Below are 17890 nucleotides of genomic sequence, written 5' to 3' on the forward strand. Positions count from 1 at the left end.
AACAAACAATCAAATAAATAGTTTAAAAAATATGTGGAATGCTTCACAAATTTTTTGTGAATGATAAAACCTGTGATCTTCTAGAAGGAAGGGGGTTACATGGAAATCGGTGGAGAAATGTACAACCAGGGCAGGGGTGCCTGGATGTCTCAGTAGGTTAAGCCTCTGCCTTTGGCTCAGGTCATGATCTCAGAGTCCTGGGACTGAGCCTCTGGTGGGAGTCCCTGCTCAGCAGGGAGTCTGCTTCTCCCTTTGCTCCTCCCCTTTGCTTGTGCCCTCTCTCTCTCAAATAAGTAAATAAAAATCTTTTTAAAAAAATGTACAATCAAATGTCCGCTTTTAAAACTTAATATGGTCAAATGTCAATCTATGTCCTAAACTTCAGAACTAATGTTTAATAAGAAGAAAGGAGAAAGAGAAGGAGGAGGAGGAGGAAAGCAAACTTTAATTTACATGCTAAATTCACCATGACAGAGAATAAAAAGCAATCTCCAAGGTATAGAGCTCAGAGCAACTTCAAGGAGCAGAAAAGCATCGGACCTGCCACAAAAGAAGGCAGGACAAGTTTCCAGTAAACTATTCTCACCAGACGGCACGACGCTAACAGGAAGGCGCCCTAAACCTGCACCAATTCTCAGTAACTCAAAGGAAGTCTCTTGACTTTGCACATGGTCATGTCTTGAATCAAGCTATATTTTTCTCCCCTAATGGGCACATAATTATTTTATACTGTTGAAAGATTACTTGAAAGATCCTCCCAATTTGACTACAAATCTATTATCACTACCTCATGCTCAGAAGAAGAAGGCATTTTAGAGAAGTAGCAAGCACTAGGCAGGAGTGACAGAAAAATAAAATGAAAAAGGAGTAAGAGAGGGAAGCCTGGGTGGCTCAGCAGTTGAGCATCTACCTTTGGCTCAGGGTGCGATCCTGGGGTCCAGGATTAGGTCCCGCATCGGGCTCCTTGTGTGGAGCCAGCTTCTCTTCTCCCTCTGCCTGTGTCTCTGCCTCCTCTCTCTGTGTCTCTCATGAATAAATAAAATATTTTAAAAAGACATTAAAACAATGTAACAACAAATCACTTTCTTATAATTGGGGAAATCTGAATATGGACTAAATGGTAGATAATATTTTTAAATTATTGCCAATTTTCTTAGGTGTGATACAGTACTGAGGTTATGTAGAGAAAAAATTCCTATTCTCAGGATACATGAAGAAATATATACCTTTAAAAAATATTTTATTATTTATTTATTTATTTATTTATTTATTTATTTATTCATGAGAGACACAGAGAGAGAGAGAGAGAGAGAGAGAGAGAGAGGCAGAGACATACGCAGAGGGAGAAGCAGGCTCCATGCAGGGAGCCCGATGAAGGACTCAATCCCAGGACCTCAGGACCAGGGGACCACACCAGAGCCAAAGGCAGCTGCGCAACCACTAAGCCACCCAGGCATCCCGCATAAAGAAATATTTAGAGGTGAAGAGTTGTTATCTGCCTTTCAAACGGTTCACCAAAAAATACACATATATGTGTGTGTGTGTGTATGTAAATAAATAAAGCAAATACACAGTTAAAGCTATATATACTTAACTATGTAGGTAAATCAAAATGTTAATTGTTGAATTGAGGTGGAATGTATATGGATATTCATTTTACTACTTTAACTTTTCTGTATATTTGAAGTTTTTCATCACGGTAAGGTGGGCAGGAAACACACACAGCTTTACAAATCACTTAACCCCAAACTAAAGGTATTAGTTATATGTGCATTTCCATTTCATTCAACAGGAGCCAGAAGACAGAACCTTTGGGCAACATGGCTTGACAGGCAAGGGCCATGAAGGGGTCTTGCATTTTGAGACTGTAGTAGCCTGAAGCTGAACTTCCTTGTACATTTTAGTCCAGTAAATTATTCTCAAGCAATTGCCTTTGCCAGACTTATGCTTTTTGTTGAAACTACAGAAAAATCCACATTAGGTCTATCATTACTTTACCTTCTCAAACAAAACCTCGCCAGCCTATAAAACCTACTTCCTTTTTTTTAAAATAAGATTTTATTTTTTATTCATGAGAGACACAGAGAGAGACGCAGAAACATAGGCAGAGGGAGAAGCAAGTTCCCTGTGGGGAGCCTGATGCAAGACTTGATCCCAGGACCCCAGGATCATGACCTGAGCTTAAGGCAAATGCTCAACCACTGAGCCACCCAGGTGACCCTAAAACTTACTTCCTTTTTTTTTTTTTTTAAGATTTTGTTTATTTATTCATGAGAGACAGAGAGAGAGAAAGGTAGACACAGGCAGAGGGAGAAGCAGGCTCCATGCAGTCCACCTGACGTGGGACTCGATTGGATCCCTGGTCTCCGGGATCACGCCCTAAAACTTACTTCCAAAACCTGTTCAACTTTGTCCCCATACCACATGACACATACCAGAACTAGAGACTAAAATTAAATGAATGGGGACCTGAGCTGAGGATCCCTGGGGATCTCAGGGTTGTGAGATTAAGCCCTGCATCGGGCTCCAAACTGGGTGTGGAGACTACTAAAGATTTTCTCTCTCTGCCCCTCCCCCTACACAATGGCAATCTCTCAAAAAATTTTTTTAATTAAAAATGTTTTAAGGCAGCCTGAGTGGCTCAGGGGTTTAGCACCACCTTCAGCCCCTTCTCCCTCTGCCTGTGTCTCTGCCTCTCTCTCTCTCTCTGTGTCTCTCGTGAATAAATAAATAAAATCTTTTTTAAAAAAACTTTCAGATTTTTTTTTTATTTTTTTAAATTTATTTTTATTTATTCATGAGAGACAAAGAGAGAGAGAGAGAGAGAGAGAGGCAGAGACACCGGCAGAGGGAGAGGGAGAAGCAGGCTCCATGCCAGGAGCCCAACGCGGGACTCGATCCCGGGACTCCAGAATTGCGCCCTGGGCCAAAAGCTGGCGCAAAACCGCTGAGCCACCCAGGGATCCCCCTAGATAATGTTTTTTAAACTGTTAGCAACATCAAGATTTCCATTCCTTTAAATGTTTTATTTCTAGAGCTGGGGAAATGACTTATTTCTAGTCCAATGGTCCCTGAAAACAGGAAAAGCATAAATGCTGTAACCTCTCCACTTATTTAGCCCTAGACAGTTTTATAACTAGCACATACAAATATTTTCCCAATAAGATGATTATCATCTATGGTTCAAAATAATAGCTGACACTTACCTGGTACTTAAATATCAAGCACTATTCTAAGTAGTTCACATAATTTCTCTCATTTAATCCTCATAAGAATCCTGGAAAGTAGGTACTATTATTATTCCCATTTATAGATGATGAAACTGAGGCTTACAGGTAATTCTTACCTAGAATGAGTTTGCCAAACACTTAAGAGATTACATTTCAAATACCGGCTAAACCAGTCATGCATGAATTCTAATCAACTTAAGACTGCCTGGAAAAGATGTTTAAATATAATAATCAATTCCAATGCAAAGCTTTCATATTGAATATAAAGTCGGTTTTGCTCAATTATGCCACATTCTCTTACTGGCAAAGGGAGTAGTGAAATGTCTTATTACTTGTTTTTAACTGGAAATGTTTCTGATAGTCCCCTGAACTCTTAACGAAACAAGAAGCATATGAAAACTGGACAAATTCCACTCCTCCACCTCACCCTCAGGTATCTTGTTTTTAGTTTTCTAAGCCTTTGGGATCATGTTAAAATTACTGTTTTAAAAATCAACTCTGCTCATGGACACCAACTGGATAAACTGATGGCTCAACTCCCAGGGCAGAGGAATGACTGTGTAGCAGGCTAGAGGAGAATGCTCCTGGAAGCCACCCAAAATGTCCTAGATTAATTTATTTAAATCGAATTCATTCATGCACGTAGCAGGGTCCAACTTCTGTCTTCTCCAAGACCAGCCCACAGACTCAGTCTTTCTTGAGTTCTGAAGGTGGGTGGCACACAATTTCAGCTACCTTACATCGTAATGCTAATCTTAACTCTTGTGGGCATCTCTTGTCACCATCTGCTTTGAGCACCTAGCATAGTACTAAATATAGACAATGCAAAAATTCAGTAACTACTTTTTTTATTAGGCTTTCTGGCTCAACGTACATTGGCACTGGTTGCGGCTGATAATCTCCCTCAGATTCTCCTTTGATTCACTTATTGGCAACTAGGAAAACAGTTCTTCCAGGAGTAAGAGCCACACAGTAAAATAACTCCAGTCCTATAGAGTCCAGGGTCTATTTTTGTCAAATGTAAATAAGCCCGAATGGGATTAGTGCTCCCTTCATTTTGACGCAAAAATAGGTTTTCCCCATCTTCACTAAGGCTTACACTTCCTCATTTTGTGACTTTTTATTTTAAGTATCAACTCTGGTGTCACTTTAGACCTAAAGCAATTCTTATATTTACAAGTGTGGCCAGAGGTCATGGCCACAAAATTTAATAAAATGCTTGCTGAATTCAAACGGACTATACTTCTATCTCTTGGAGTCAGTGAATCATCAAATGACCATAAGGTGAAGAGGCCAAACAACTATTACACATCATAAGCAGCTCACTGCTTTTCCGTCATTCATCTGAAACCAGTAGGTGGTGTGCTCATAATCCTTAAAGATATTTACGAAGAGGCTACCTGCCCTGTGTGTGTGTGTGGGGGGGGGGGGGGGAATGCTGAAAGCAGTAAGCCAATCCGACAAGGTTGGGGGCTAGATAACATCCCTTCCAAATTGAAGATTCTGGAAAGTTAAATTTGTCAGAAAGCACAGGACAGCATTCAATTTCTCTCAGGTCACCGCTGCCTGTGTAATTCTGTAGTTCCCCCAGGACCCTTCAACATTACCTGCATATGGGCCACTGAGTTACTTACCGGTCATCTCATTATTAAAGACAAGTTACTGTGAAGCGACAGCTCAGACACTTACATAACCCAAGTAAAATACAAGAGTCATGATGGATTACTGAGAAAATACTGTATGCATTATACAAAATTGTGTGGTGATGTTACACAGAGCTTCTGAATTCCCAAAGCTCTGCTGCCCCTATGTTCAGGTTAATGAGGAAGAGACTGGACTATAAAAAAATCAGTTCCTAGTACAAATTCGCACTGAGATTTTGGAACACATCCAATTTCCATAGCGACTGCATAAAGTACACCAGCATAGTAGAAATCAATATTATCTGAAATTAGGACAGCAAGCATCCTCAGTGTAAGTAAAAGAAACAAACAAAAATCTGGTAGTCACAGTATCTGCTTTTTTTTTTCCTCCACAGGTTCAGAATGAAAGAAATCTCACAGTCTCAGACTCCTCATTCTTTAAAGTCTCCTGTCACCAGGTCACGTCTTCCAAAGCCTTACTATACGATCTTGCTTTCTAGACTTATTTTTCCAGTTGCATTAAGAATTTATTTGTGATTTCCCACAGTTGACAGTGATTTTAAGTGCTTGCCCAAAAACGTCACAGGAACATATTATGTTTTCTATAGGATTCATCCAGAGCTCTTGAATTCGAGGTTGGTGCGAGGAAAGATAAAAGAAAGGAGTTAGGGGGCTTTCATGAACAGGGAAGAGAAAAGAGCGGTGACTGTGCTCTAAGGGTGATCGCGACCCCTGCCTTTGAGGGGAAGGACAGCCCCCCGCTCCGAATAGCCGTAAGAAGAGGTCCTCCAGCCTTCGGCCGCGAAGCTCCTGGGCTGGAGGCTGATCAGTACACGGTAACCTCCAGGCACCTCAGCTCCGGACCTCAACGACAGCCACCCTCGGTTCTGAGGCCAGCCTGAAGCGCCCGGCCGCTTTCCCACCCCCTCCCCGAACTCACAGCCAGTCTCCTTCTTGATCTCCTCGAGCTCTTCGTCCCGCAGTAACGTGGAAGCCCGAGAACCCATCACCGAAGCGGGAGCTCCTGAGGGAGCAGGGGCTCCTGAAGCAACGACGGCAGCGGGAGGGAGGGAAGAGGGAGGGAGAAAGGCCCAGGGGTCAAGAAGCGAGAGGGCAGTATTTCTACTGCGGACCCGGGAGGGAACCCAGGGGTGGCAAGAGGGGGAGAGGGCGGTCCCCGAGAACCAGCCAATAAGGAGTGAGGCTGCGCCCGGCCCAGGAGCCGACGTCGACGCTCCCAGCACCAGCCCCAGAATGAATCAGCCCAGCGCAGGGCCGGGTATTCCTAAGGACGGACCACGCCCCCGGAAGCGTGACGTCACCGGCCTTAAAAAGGCAATGCCACTCTGGCTCTAGCGACCGCAATTAAAAGGGCACCGCCATCGACCCACAGTTTTACAATGAACTAACCGCTTGCAGACAAAGTAGCCAACCCGTTTCTCGCAGAACTCTAAGCCTGGAAGCGCCACCCATAGGTGGCAGGGATTGCAGAGAGAAACTATAAAAATAGACCAAACGCCTCTTGGGGCGACTCTAGGGTGTGTCTCTTGGGAACTGCATGCTGGGAGTTCCACCTCCTCCTTTTTCCTGGAGGTCCTCCCGCCTCCTGGCCGCTGGGGGCGCTCGGGAGCCGGCGTCCTGGCCGCGCGCTGATTGGCTCGTCCGGAAACAGCCGGGACCTCGGGTTCCGCCCTGCTGGCGTCGGCGTCTGCGTGTGCGCCTCCGCTGCGGTGTACTTCTTGGTTTTTTCCAGCTGTGTCTGTCATTTGGTAACCGTCAACGCCGGCTTCGAACTCCCGAGAGTTCCTCCTTAACAGCAGTACCTCCTTTTTTAGTTCAAGACTGAAGCTCGAGGAAGTCACCGTTTGGCTGAAATTGAGACGAGATTTCCCAACTTCCTTCGGGGGAAAAAAAAAATAACGGTGGACGAGATTCGGTTCCCAGCGTATGGCCCGCCGTGTATTTGAAGTTTCTTATTTTGCCCTAAAAATGAGGAATTTTGCATTTTATTTTCATATTTTTGTTTTCTTGGAAATGTTTAAGCCATTCGTTAACTAATTTAACCCTCTCCGGAGAAGTTGTTTTCCTGTGGCTTCTAGTGCCTTTTCACCCCCTCCCCCACCCTTCGTGGGTTGCTTTGTGCATAACCGATTTGAGATACGGAAGAACCAAATTCTGACCGCTGTAATTTAGTCCCTAAACTACTCTTAAGCTTTACCTAAGGTTTTGACGACTTAGCCTAAGGCCAAGGTTCTAGTCTCACTGAGTTGTTTTCATGACTGACCTGCTCTTCTTGTCTATCTAGTGTCCTCTCCCTTCAAATGCGCTCAATTGGCAGCCAGATTGCTCATGCATACGTTGGGATAATTCTAAGTCACCTATGCTTTGGTTGGTAACAGTGTCAAACTCTGGAAATGTTGTTAATGTAGAAGAGGCCAGAAGAACTTAGATCCCAGATATTTCTGGGTGAGCAGCTTGTGGCCGCATGTATTGGCAGATATTTTGCCAACGATAGTTTTTAAATTATTTTAGAGTTTCTTTCCTTCCTTCCGTCCTTACTTCCTTTATTTATTTGGGTTCGTGTTAAGATATACGTATGACCATTTAAGAACCTCTGAAATGTTCTGCTTGTTCTAAATGAAAGGTAGTATTACCCCATTTTAAAGACAACCCAAACATAGGGTGCCTGAAGTCTTAGGGGCTTTCAGTTTCCCATGTATAAATCAGAATTGGTGCTTGCGATGGTCCTTTTCTCTTTATCGTTCTAAAAAGATGAGCAAAACTGAATTATTCTCATATTTTTCTTTTTCTTGTCCCTTCCAGGCATGGGGAAAGGGAAAATAGCCTCATTTCCCAAAAATATTGTTTAAATCATAGACCTCTTTTATTTTCAAGTGTTTGGTTACTTAAAGAAGATTATTTGAAGACTGCTTTTGGAATCAAATAGCATGGATCCCAGCAGTGACTACCATTTCCTCAATCAGATTTTGTGGAGAAGGGTGAAACTCACTTTGGTTTGTGGCATCTTTGAGGGAGTACTCCAGCATGTGGACCCTAACAAGATTGTTGTCCTGAAGAAAGGTCTCTTTACTTGTTATTATCTTCTCCCTTTTAAGAAATTAATAGTTAAATTTGGATGATGACTCTGGGGCTTCATTAGCAAGTGGTAGGGAGGCATTCCTATTTCAGGGAAAAGGTAGGAGGAAGAATAGAATGTTTATTTTCCCTAACAGAAAAAATGGTTGCATCTGTGGGCTTGTCCTCACATACTTTTATTATCATGACAGTGGAAATTTTCAATGTATGGATTCTTTTTCATTGGGTACTTCTTTTCTTACCATATGCATCTTGAAGTTAAAAATAACCTCTACTAGAGAGAATTTTGGCTTCAACGGACAAATTCACAGACACTAAGGGATTAATTTTTGTCATGCAAAAGGAAGTCCAGAGATTGGCTGCTGAGGAATAGTGCAGTGGCTCATAGATGCCAGGAGGAACCAGGTGTCTTGTAGGTTTTACCACCTCTAATCATGTATTATCCTCATAGTTACACCTACCAGCTTCAGTTCTGTTCATGGTAAGGGATGCTACACAGGAACAGCCAAGTAGAAGAGATGCATAGGGCAAAGTCCGTAAGGGCTCAGAGTTTCCATGCGCCCCTGGGTGTACCACTCTCCTACTTCCTACATGTACTCATTTTTAAGCTCCAATATACAATTTTTATTCAGCTAGAATATTGACTTGGCTAGGGTAGTTGTTTACCTAGCATTAAGTTTTAAGTTCACAACTGAAACATGTATAAATGGCATTTGAGAGATTGGTGTTACTGTTATAAGTTAAAATAGACCTTTGTGAACCAGTGTGGGACTATACCAAATTTTTATAATATTAATTCATTCAGTAATCATTTATTGGTAGTTTTGTATCACAGGCACTGTGATAGATACCAGGGATATAGATAAGAGTAACATAGTCCTTGTCCTTAAAAAACTTAGTCTAGTAAGGAAACAGATGAGGAAGTAGAGATGTATAATGCAGTGTAATATCCTTTCTAATATAGAGATGCACAAGATGCTATGGAAACAACGGTTCAGTTAATTTAGTTCTGGGAGTGGTACGGTTAGGCTAGTGGGGAATGTATCCCAAACGGGTAAGATTTAACTGGGTGGGAAAAAGAGGGAAGGTATTTTAAGCCAGTGGTTCTTAAACTTTATCTGTATATGAGAATCACCTGGGGGACTTGTTAAAAATCACAGAATACTGGGCCACCCTCCAGGAGTTTCTGATTCTTTTTTTTTTTTAAGATTTTATTTATTCGTAGAGACACAGAGAGAGGCAGAGACACAGGCAGGGGGAGAAGCAGGCTCCATGCAGAGAGCCTGACGTGGGACTCGAACCAGGGTCTCCAGAATCACGCCCTGGTTGCAGGCGGCGCTAAACCGCTGTGCCACCAGGGCTGCCCAAGTTTCTGATTCTTAAGGTCTGGGGTGGGGCCCAAGAATTTACATTTCTAACAAGTTTCCTGGTGCTGCTGATGCTCAGCTGGAGAACCACACCTTGAGAACCATAGTTTTTCACAGACGTAGCAGCATGTACAAAATATGTAGAAATATGAAAACTTGGTTCATTCAGAAAATGTAAGTAAATTTCTGTATGGGGATATAGTGAGACTTAAGGCTGGAGAAGGAGGTATGGGACTGATCGGAAGGCCTTAACATATAGTATTTGGATGCTTCTGAAAGCCATGAGGAACAGTTTGAAAGATTTTTATTTTTTAATAGGCTCTAGCCTGAACTCATGACTGTGTGATCGAGTTGCTTGCTCTGCTGACCGAGCCAGCAAGACGCCCCACAATCTGAAGGATTTTTAAGTGGGAGGCATCTAAGTTTTTGAGCTTTTTGCCTGAAATTTTTAATGCTATGTTTGTTAGGAACCATGTTCAGCTGCTGGAAACCTATGTCAAACAGCTTAAACAAAGCAGGAGTTTATTCTCTTATATAAAGGAAGGCAGCCCTCCCAGGGTTTCGGTAGGTCTTCCCAGAGTTGGCAGAGATCCAAGATTCTTCATCTTTCTGCTCCACCGTCTACATGGCTTCAAACCTCAAGATCATGTGATGGCTGGTAGAAGTTACATATGGGAGGAAAAGGGGTAGGGAGGTGTTCTCCCAGATGAGACCGTCCTCTTCAAGAGATGCCCTGGAGGTCCAGGAAGCCACCACTGTCTGTGGGGAGAGTACGCTCGTTGCCAGCCTAAAAGAATGGCATTGAGTTGGCAACAATTAAGATATGCTACATGCTTGTTCAACAAAGCATTCAGTCTAAATGAAATATTTTTAAAAAATATTTATCCATTCATGAGAGACGCACAGAGGGAGGCAAAGACAGGCAGAGGGAGAAGCAGGCTCCATGCAGGGAGCCCGATGTGGAACTAGATCCTGGGACTCCAGGATCATGCCCTGAGCCGAAAGCAGATACTTCAACCACTGAGCCACGCAGGTGTCCCTAATGGCTAAACTTTTATTTAAATTTTTTTCTGGGATCCCTGGGTGGCGCAGCGGCTTGGCGCCTGCCTTTGGCTCAGGGCGCGATCCTGGAGACCCGAGATCGAATCCCACGTCGGGCTCCCGGTGCATGGAGCCTGCTTCTCCCTCTGCTTATGTCTCTGCCTCTCTCTCTCTCTCTGTGACTATCATAAATAAATGAAAAAAAATTAAAAAAAAAAAGAAAAAAAAGAAAATAAATTTTTTTCTTTTTTTAGAGAGAGTGTGCATGCGAGCAGGAGGGAAGAGGGAGAGAGAGTATCTTAAGCAGGTTCCATACTCAGTGCACAGCTGAGGTGGGGCTCTATCTCAGGACCCTAAAATCATGACCTGAGCTGACGTCAAGAGAAGGACATTTAACTGACTGAGCCATCCAGGGACCCCTATTAGCTAAACATTTTAAAGCAAAAAGCTTTAAAGACTTAAAAATATTAAAAATAATAATAAGTAAATACATAAAAATATTTATTATAGGGGTCTCTTGGGGCTCAGTCAGTTAAATGTCTGCCTTCAGCTCAGGTCATGATCCCAGAGTCCTGGGATGGAGTCCTACATTGGGCTCCCTGCTCAGTGAGGAGTCTGCCTCTCCCTCTCGCTCTGCCCCTTCCTATGCTCATGCTCTTTCTCTCTCTCAAATGAATGAATAAAATCTTAAAATATTTATTATATTTTATAATTATAAAATAAAATTTTTGTCTATTATGTAATTATACATTTTTACAAAATATACAATATAATACTTATAATTTGTGATTATTTTCATAGTAGTTCCTATAAGTGAAATTATTAGGTAAAAATTACAGATACTTTAAATATATTTTTTCAAGATTTTATTTAATTTTTTTGAAAGAGAGTAAGAAAGAGATAGCAAGCAGGCAGAAGGGCAGAGGAGAGGGACAAGCAGACTCCCTCCTGAGAGGGGAGCCTGACACAGGACATGATCCCAGGACCCTGGGATTACGACCCAAGCCAGAGGAAGACTCCCAACCGACTGAGCTACCCAGGTGCCCCTACTTTAAATATTTTTGACGCATATTTCCAAATAGTTTTTCAAAAGGATTGTGTCTTTTTACTTTACTACTAGTATGAGTGAAATACAGTAAATAATCTAAGATTGGATTTTTTAAAAAATGGTGATGTGTATATTTCCTAACTTTTTGCTAGTTTTATAGGTAGAAAGTGGTGTTTCATCTTGGCATGTTAAAAAAATATTCCTAAGGCAGTTGAACATATTTCTTTACACTTGTTTACTAATTTTATGTACTATTTGAACAAAGCAGGGAGTATTTTCACTATGACAGCTATGTGAAGTAAGGGCTCTAGTAGAGAGAAACTAGAGGGAAAGAGCATAGACAGATCTTGACAATCAACAGATCCAATAAAGGAAATATGAGGGCAGCCCCGGTGGCGCAGTGGTTTAGTGCCGCCTGCAGCCCAGGGCATGATCCTGGAGAACCGGGATTGAGTCAAAAAGAAAAAAAAGAAAATAAATTTTTTTCTTTTTTTAGAGAGAGTGTGCATGCGAGCAGGAGGGAAGAGGGAGAGAGAGTATCTTAAGCAGGTTCCATACTCAGTGCACAGCTGAGGTGGGGCTCTATCTCAGGACCCTAAAATCATGACCTGAGCTGACGTCAAGAGAAGGACATTTAACTGACTGAGCCATCCAGGGACCCCTATTAGCTAAACATTTTAAAGCAAAAAGCTTTAAAGACTTAAAAATATTAAAAATAATAATAAGTAAATACATAAAAATATTTATTATAGGGGTCTCTTGGGGCTCAGTCAGTTAAATGTCTGCCTTCAGCTCAGGTCATGATCCCAGAGTCCTGGGATGGAGTCCTACATTGGGCTCCCTGCTCAGTGAGGAGTCTGCCTCTCCCTCTCGCTCTGCCCCTTCCTATGCTCATGCTCTTTCTCTCTCTCAAATGAATGAATAAAATCTTAAAATATTTATTATATTTTATAATTATAAAATAAAATTTTTGTCTATTATGTAATTATACATTTTTACAAAATATACAATATAATACTTATAATTTGTGATTATTTTCATAGTAGTTCCTATAAGTGAAATTATTAGGTAAAAATTACAGATACTTTAAATATATTTTTTCAAGATTTTATTTAATTTTTTTGAAAGAGAGTAAGAAAGAGATAGCAAGCAGGCAGAAGGGCAGAGGAGAGGGACAAGCAGACTCCCTCCTGAGAGGGGAGCCTGACACAGGACATGATCCCAGGACCCTGGGATTACGACCCAAGCCAGAGGAAGACTCCCAACCGACTGAGCTACCCAGGTGCCCCTACTTTAAATATTTTTGACGCATATTTCCAAATAGTTTTTCAAAAGGATTGTGTCTTTTTACTTTACTACTAGTATGAGTGAAATACAGTAAATAATCTAAGATTGGATTTTTTAAAAAATGGTGATGTGTATATTTCCTAACTTTTTGCTAGTTTTATAGGTAGAAAGTGGTGTTTCATCTTGGCATGTTAAAAAAATATTCCTAAGGCAGTTGAACATATTTCTTTACACTTGTTTACTAATTTTATGTACTATTTGAACAAAGCAGGGAGTATTTTCACTATGACAGCTATGTGAAGTAAGGGCTCTAGTAGAGAGAAACTAGAGGGAAAGAGCATAGACAGATCTTGACAATCAACAGATCCAATAAAGGAAATATGAGGGCAGCCCCGGTGGCGCAGTGGTTTAGTGCCGCCTGCAGCCCAGGGCATGATCCTGGAGAACCGGGATTGAGTCCCACGTTGGGCTCCCTGCATGGAGCCTGCTTCTCTCTCTGCCTCTCTCTCTCTCTCTCTGTCTCTATGAATAAATAAAATCTTAAAAAAAGGAAACATGATGGGGGTCAGAGCTAAGGCTCAGCAAGGAATGGAAAAGAGAAGACAGATTTTATTTATTATTTTTTTCAAATTTTAGAAATACATAAGAGATGGGATAAGTACCTGGTAATCAATATGCTGAGTGAAATAAGTCAATCAGAGAAGGACAAACATATGGTCTCATTCATTTGGGGAATATAAAAAATAGTGAAAGGGAATAAAAGGGAAAGAAAAAATGAGTGGGAAATATCAGAAAGGGAAACAGAACATGAGAGACTCCTAACTCTGGGAAACGAACTAGGGGTGGTGGAAGGGGAGATGGGTGGGGGTGGGGGTGACTGGGTGACGGGCACTGAGGGGGGCACTTGGAATGAGCACTGGGTGTTATTCTATATCTTGGCAAATTGAACACCAATAAAAAATAAATTTATTTAAAAATTAGATAATTAAAGAGCAATGGAAGGGTTCCTGGGTGGCTTAGTCAGGTAAGCATCTGACTTGACTTTGACTCAGGTCATGAGATGGAGCCCCATGTATGTTCTGCACTGAGGGTAGAGCCTGCTTAAGATTCTCTCTCTCCCTCTGCACCTCCCCAGCCCCGTATGTGCATTGTCTCTCTCTCAAATAAATAAATATCAATGGAAAATGACTACTACATTTCTGACTCAGAAGATTAGGTATATAGTACGGTTATTAATTGATAGAACTGTAAAGAAGAAATTTGTTGGTTACTGGGAGAAGATAATGATTTCAGGTTGAGATCTTACAGCAAGTCTGCTGTTAGTTGGAAGTGTGAGTGGAGCTCTGAGAAATAATCTGTGCTGTAGAAATAGTGGATGTTCAGGGCACCTGGCTGGCTCAGTCCAAAGAGCATGTGACTCTTGATTTCAGGATTGTGAGTTTGAGCTCCATGTTAGGTAGAGATTTAATATAAGTAGGGAGGGATCCCTGGGTGGTGCAGTGGTTTGGCGCCTGCCTTTGGCCCAGGGCGCGATCCTGGAGACCCGGGATCGAATCCCACGTTGGGCTCCCGGTGCATGGAGCCTGCTTCTCCCTCTGCCTATGTCTCTGCCTCTCTCTCTCTCTGTGTGTGACTATCATAAATAAATAAAATAAAATAATAATATAAGTAGGGAATATTTATATTTAAATATATGCATATACATATATAGGAAATCAGGATGTCAGGTGGTAGAGGCAGTTGAAGAGACAGGAAAGAGCAAATAAGAGAGACAATATGACATTGGTTCAGAGTTGTGTATTAAAACATCTGAGGCCTGGGTTTGAATCCTAACTCTGTCTTTTATTAGCAATGTGAACTTGAGCAACTTATTCAACCTTTCTGAGTCTCTCATCCCTATCAGAGATAATGAAATGCCTCTCTCATTATATTACTGGAGAATTAAATGTGGGCAAATAATTAGCATGGTGCCAGCTCTGAGTTGGTGCTCAGTATGGTAGCTCTCGGAAATTAGTAGGAAAAGAACTAAATTTGAAGTGTGTCCGATATGCCAAAAAAGAAAGGAGAGAACAGTATTTGCCAAAAGATACATGGGAACCAAGGGTGATAAGACTTAGAAACTCTTTTTTTTTTTTTTTTTTTTGGATTTGAAAAATAGTTGTGATTTTTAACCTCAGTAAAAAGACTTTCAGTGGAATAGTGAGGGTGAAACTATTATTTTGGATTGCTGCACGATATAGAAATATACAGCCACTGGGAGCACTTAAATCTAGAGAAATGATACCATACTGTAGTTATGACATTTAAACTTCTTGTAACTCTTACTTGCTCACAGTAGTAGCCCTATATTTGGGCCAGGAGTTAGATTATTGTCCTTGACCATATTTTCTAGCAAGTAGCATGGCATGAAACAGGGTATGGACTCTAGAAGTAGTCAGGTGCCTTAAAATTTTATCTGAAATTAGGTGTGGTAAAAATCAATAGAAATATAATAGGGCAGCTCCGGTGGCTTAGCGGTTTAGCACCACCTTCAGCCCAGGGTGTGATCCTGGAGACCCGGGATCGAGTCCCTTGTCAGGCTCCCAGCATGGAGCCTGCTTCTCCTTCTGCCTGTGTCTGTCTGTCTGTCTCTCACTCTAATAAATAAATTAAAAATCTTAAAAAATATAATAAATAGTTCTTAGCATCAAGGCCTTAGAATATTCTTTTTCTTAAAAAATATTTTCTTTTAAGAGAGAGCAAGCGAGTGAGAACATGGCAGTGGAGAGGGGCAGAGCGAGAAGTAGGCTCTCTGCTGAGCAGGGAACCCAACTCAGTCGGGTCCTGAGATTATGACCTGAGCTGAAGTCAGACGCTTAACCAACTGAGCTACCAAAGTGTCCCTAAGATGTTCTCGGAAGAATTTAAATTCACCATCCTGCTGCTGCCCTTTACGTTCTTGGACCATTCTAAGGTTCCCTCTATTCTCTGTCCTACTTGTTTCAAGGCTATAGCTTTGTAACCTATTATTAACTCTTCATTTCTTGGGGAAAATGATTTGGAGATTTTTGTAAAACTCAGGTATGACACTTTTTTAAAAAGATGTATTTATTTATTTTAGAGAGAGTGAGTGAATGGATGGAGGGACAAAGGAAGAGGGGAAGGGAGAGAATCCTCAAACAGACTGTGCACTGAGTGCAGAGACAAATGCAGGGCTCAGTCCCAGGACCCCGATTACCTGACCTGAGCCAAAATCAAGAGTCAGACACTAAACCAACTGTGCCACCCTGGTGCCCCTAGATATGGCATTTTTGAGAGGCATTATTTTCTTATGATTTTTACTAACTAAATGAATCATTTTCTATAACAGTGAAGAATGTAGAGACTGGTCGGAGCGTTCCAGGAGTAAAGATGTTTTTTGGGTACGAGATTGTGAACGGTGAGAGCTGCGTGTTTCCTGACTGTGGATATTGGGATTTGTAGTAGTAGTAAACCCACTGCTCTGCTTCATTCCAGTTTTTGAAAAACTGAGATGCTGTATTGCCTTTAATATTGCATTGATGAACTCTTACAGTGGGTATTGGAGAATTGACCTTTATCTTAATTTTTTTGGTGTGTAATATGAGCAGAATGTCATAAAGAGTTTTAATCATCTAGGGTTTACAATGTGAGAAGTGCTGGTGCCCGTCACTAGACACTCAACCAGTGGGCAGTTAAGAATCTGAACAGAAAGGAATTGTCTTGCTCAGCAATTGAATTTAACACTACAGAGTCAAAGTATATTCACAGCCCCTTATATGAAACCCTGGAGTCCAAATGTTTCAGAATTCAGAAACCTGGATTTTTGGAAAACAACACTATATACTCTTTATATTATGTAACATCTCAAGCAGGTTTGGGAAGCACTCTGTAATAAAACATTTCTACAGGGAAATGTGCAGATAATCATTCTAAATGGAATAAACTAGGACCATAAATAGTATGTCAGTTAGGTTTTGCTGCCAAAAGAGTTACAGACAATTTTTAGTTTTCAGGGAGTTTTGGATTTTGGAATTGCAAGACATAGCTCTGTTCTTTATTTCTGCCAGCAAAAGCCATTTAGCAAGAGTAGGTCTAACTGTTTCCCAAAAGGAGTAAATACGGAAGCTCTTCTGGTCAGTTGCTGCAGATAAGCCAATTAGGATAAAAGAAAAGGGAAGCAAGAACCGTTCTTATTTTCAAGAATTCAAAAGCAGAAAGCCCTCCAAGAAGGAGTAAAGATCAGTCTGGGATGGAGGAGTGAGGAGAACAAGAGATCTGGGACCTTAAAAACCTATTCATTTCTTACCTACAGGAAATGACTCCTGTAGACCAGAGACTACTGCTGCTTGAAAGATTACTTTGTTTTATGAGATAAGTAGAATTAAGAGAGAAATGAAAATTCACCAAAATAATGACTGTCCATCCAGACCTACTTCAAGACACACAGTTCTAGCCAGCTACCTTTCCTTTCTGACTGAGTATGCTACTATAAACACTCTCTATCCCTTGAACACCTTTTTATAATTGCTCTGAGGGTGGTAGTAGTAGTAGGATTTTTTTTTTTTAAGGTTTTATTTATTTATTCATGAGAGACACAGAGAAAGGCAGAGACACTGGCAGAGGGAGAAGCAGGCTCCATGCAAGGAGCCTGACATGGGACTCGATTCCGGGTCTCCAGGATCACGCCGTGGGCTGAAGGTGGCGCTAAACCGTTGAGCCACCCGGGCTGCCCAGTAGTAGGATTCTTTTTTTTTTTTTTTTTTTTTTTTTAAGAATTTATTTTTAAGTGATCTCTATACATAACATAGGGCTTGAACTTGAAACCCCAAGATCAAGAGTTGCATGCTCTACCAGCTAAGCTAGCCAGGTGCCCCATAGTTGAATTCTTACTGTATTTTATCTGTTAGCCTCTGCACTGCATCAGAGCTCTGGACTGAACAAAGGTAGACTGTGAATGGGTTTGTAAAGAGAAGCAAAGGAATCACTACTTAAAAAAAAAAGGAATCACATCACTACTACCATCTCCCTAACTTAAGCAGAGCCTGTTGACCAGCTTTGTGAACTGTACACATGGATTTCATCTCTTCCTAAATTCTTTCTCAAGACTTGGCTTTTGTTCATAATTTTTAAGTTCAAAGAACAGGCTTCTCCTTCTTTTCCCTGTGGTTCAGTCAGCCC

General features: G+C 41.4%; 2 protein-coding genes across 7 annotated transcripts in view; one reads left to right on the forward strand and one right to left on the reverse strand.

The window, feature by feature from the left end:
• CHP1 (calcineurin like EF-hand protein 1) overlaps positions 1-6140 on the reverse strand; it is a 46272-nt gene extending 40132 nt beyond the window's left edge. Inside the window, exon 1 of the mRNA XM_041743996.1 lies at positions 5814-6140. Within this exon, the coding sequence (XP_041599930.1) occupies positions 5814-5880 (67 nt within the window). The 5' untranslated portion in view covers positions 5881-6140. The remainder of the gene's footprint in view (positions 1-5813) is intronic.
• A 436-nt stretch (positions 6141-6576) lies between these two features.
• Positions 6577-17890, forward strand: part of EXD1 (exonuclease 3'-5' domain containing 1) — a 38716-nt gene continuing 27402 nt past the window's right edge. The window contains exons 1-3 of one of the 6 annotated variants that reach the window (XM_041746729.1): positions 6577-6832; positions 7769-7954; positions 16062-16130. In XM_041746729.1, the coding sequence (XP_041602663.1) occupies positions 7822-7954; positions 16062-16130 (202 nt within the window). In that variant the 5' untranslated portion in view covers positions 6577-6832; positions 7769-7821. Of the gene's footprint in view, positions 7955-15848; positions 16131-17890 lie in introns of those variants that run through there. The other 5 variants (XM_041746728.1, XM_041746727.1, XM_041746730.1 and 2 more) reach the window with 5 other exon arrangements.

Source organism: Vulpes lagopus, chromosome 2, assembly GCF_018345385.1.
Source record: "Vulpes lagopus strain Blue_001 chromosome 2, ASM1834538v1, whole genome shotgun sequence".
In the NCBI taxonomy this organism is placed as follows: domain Eukaryota; kingdom Metazoa; phylum Chordata; class Mammalia; order Carnivora; family Canidae; genus Vulpes; species Vulpes lagopus.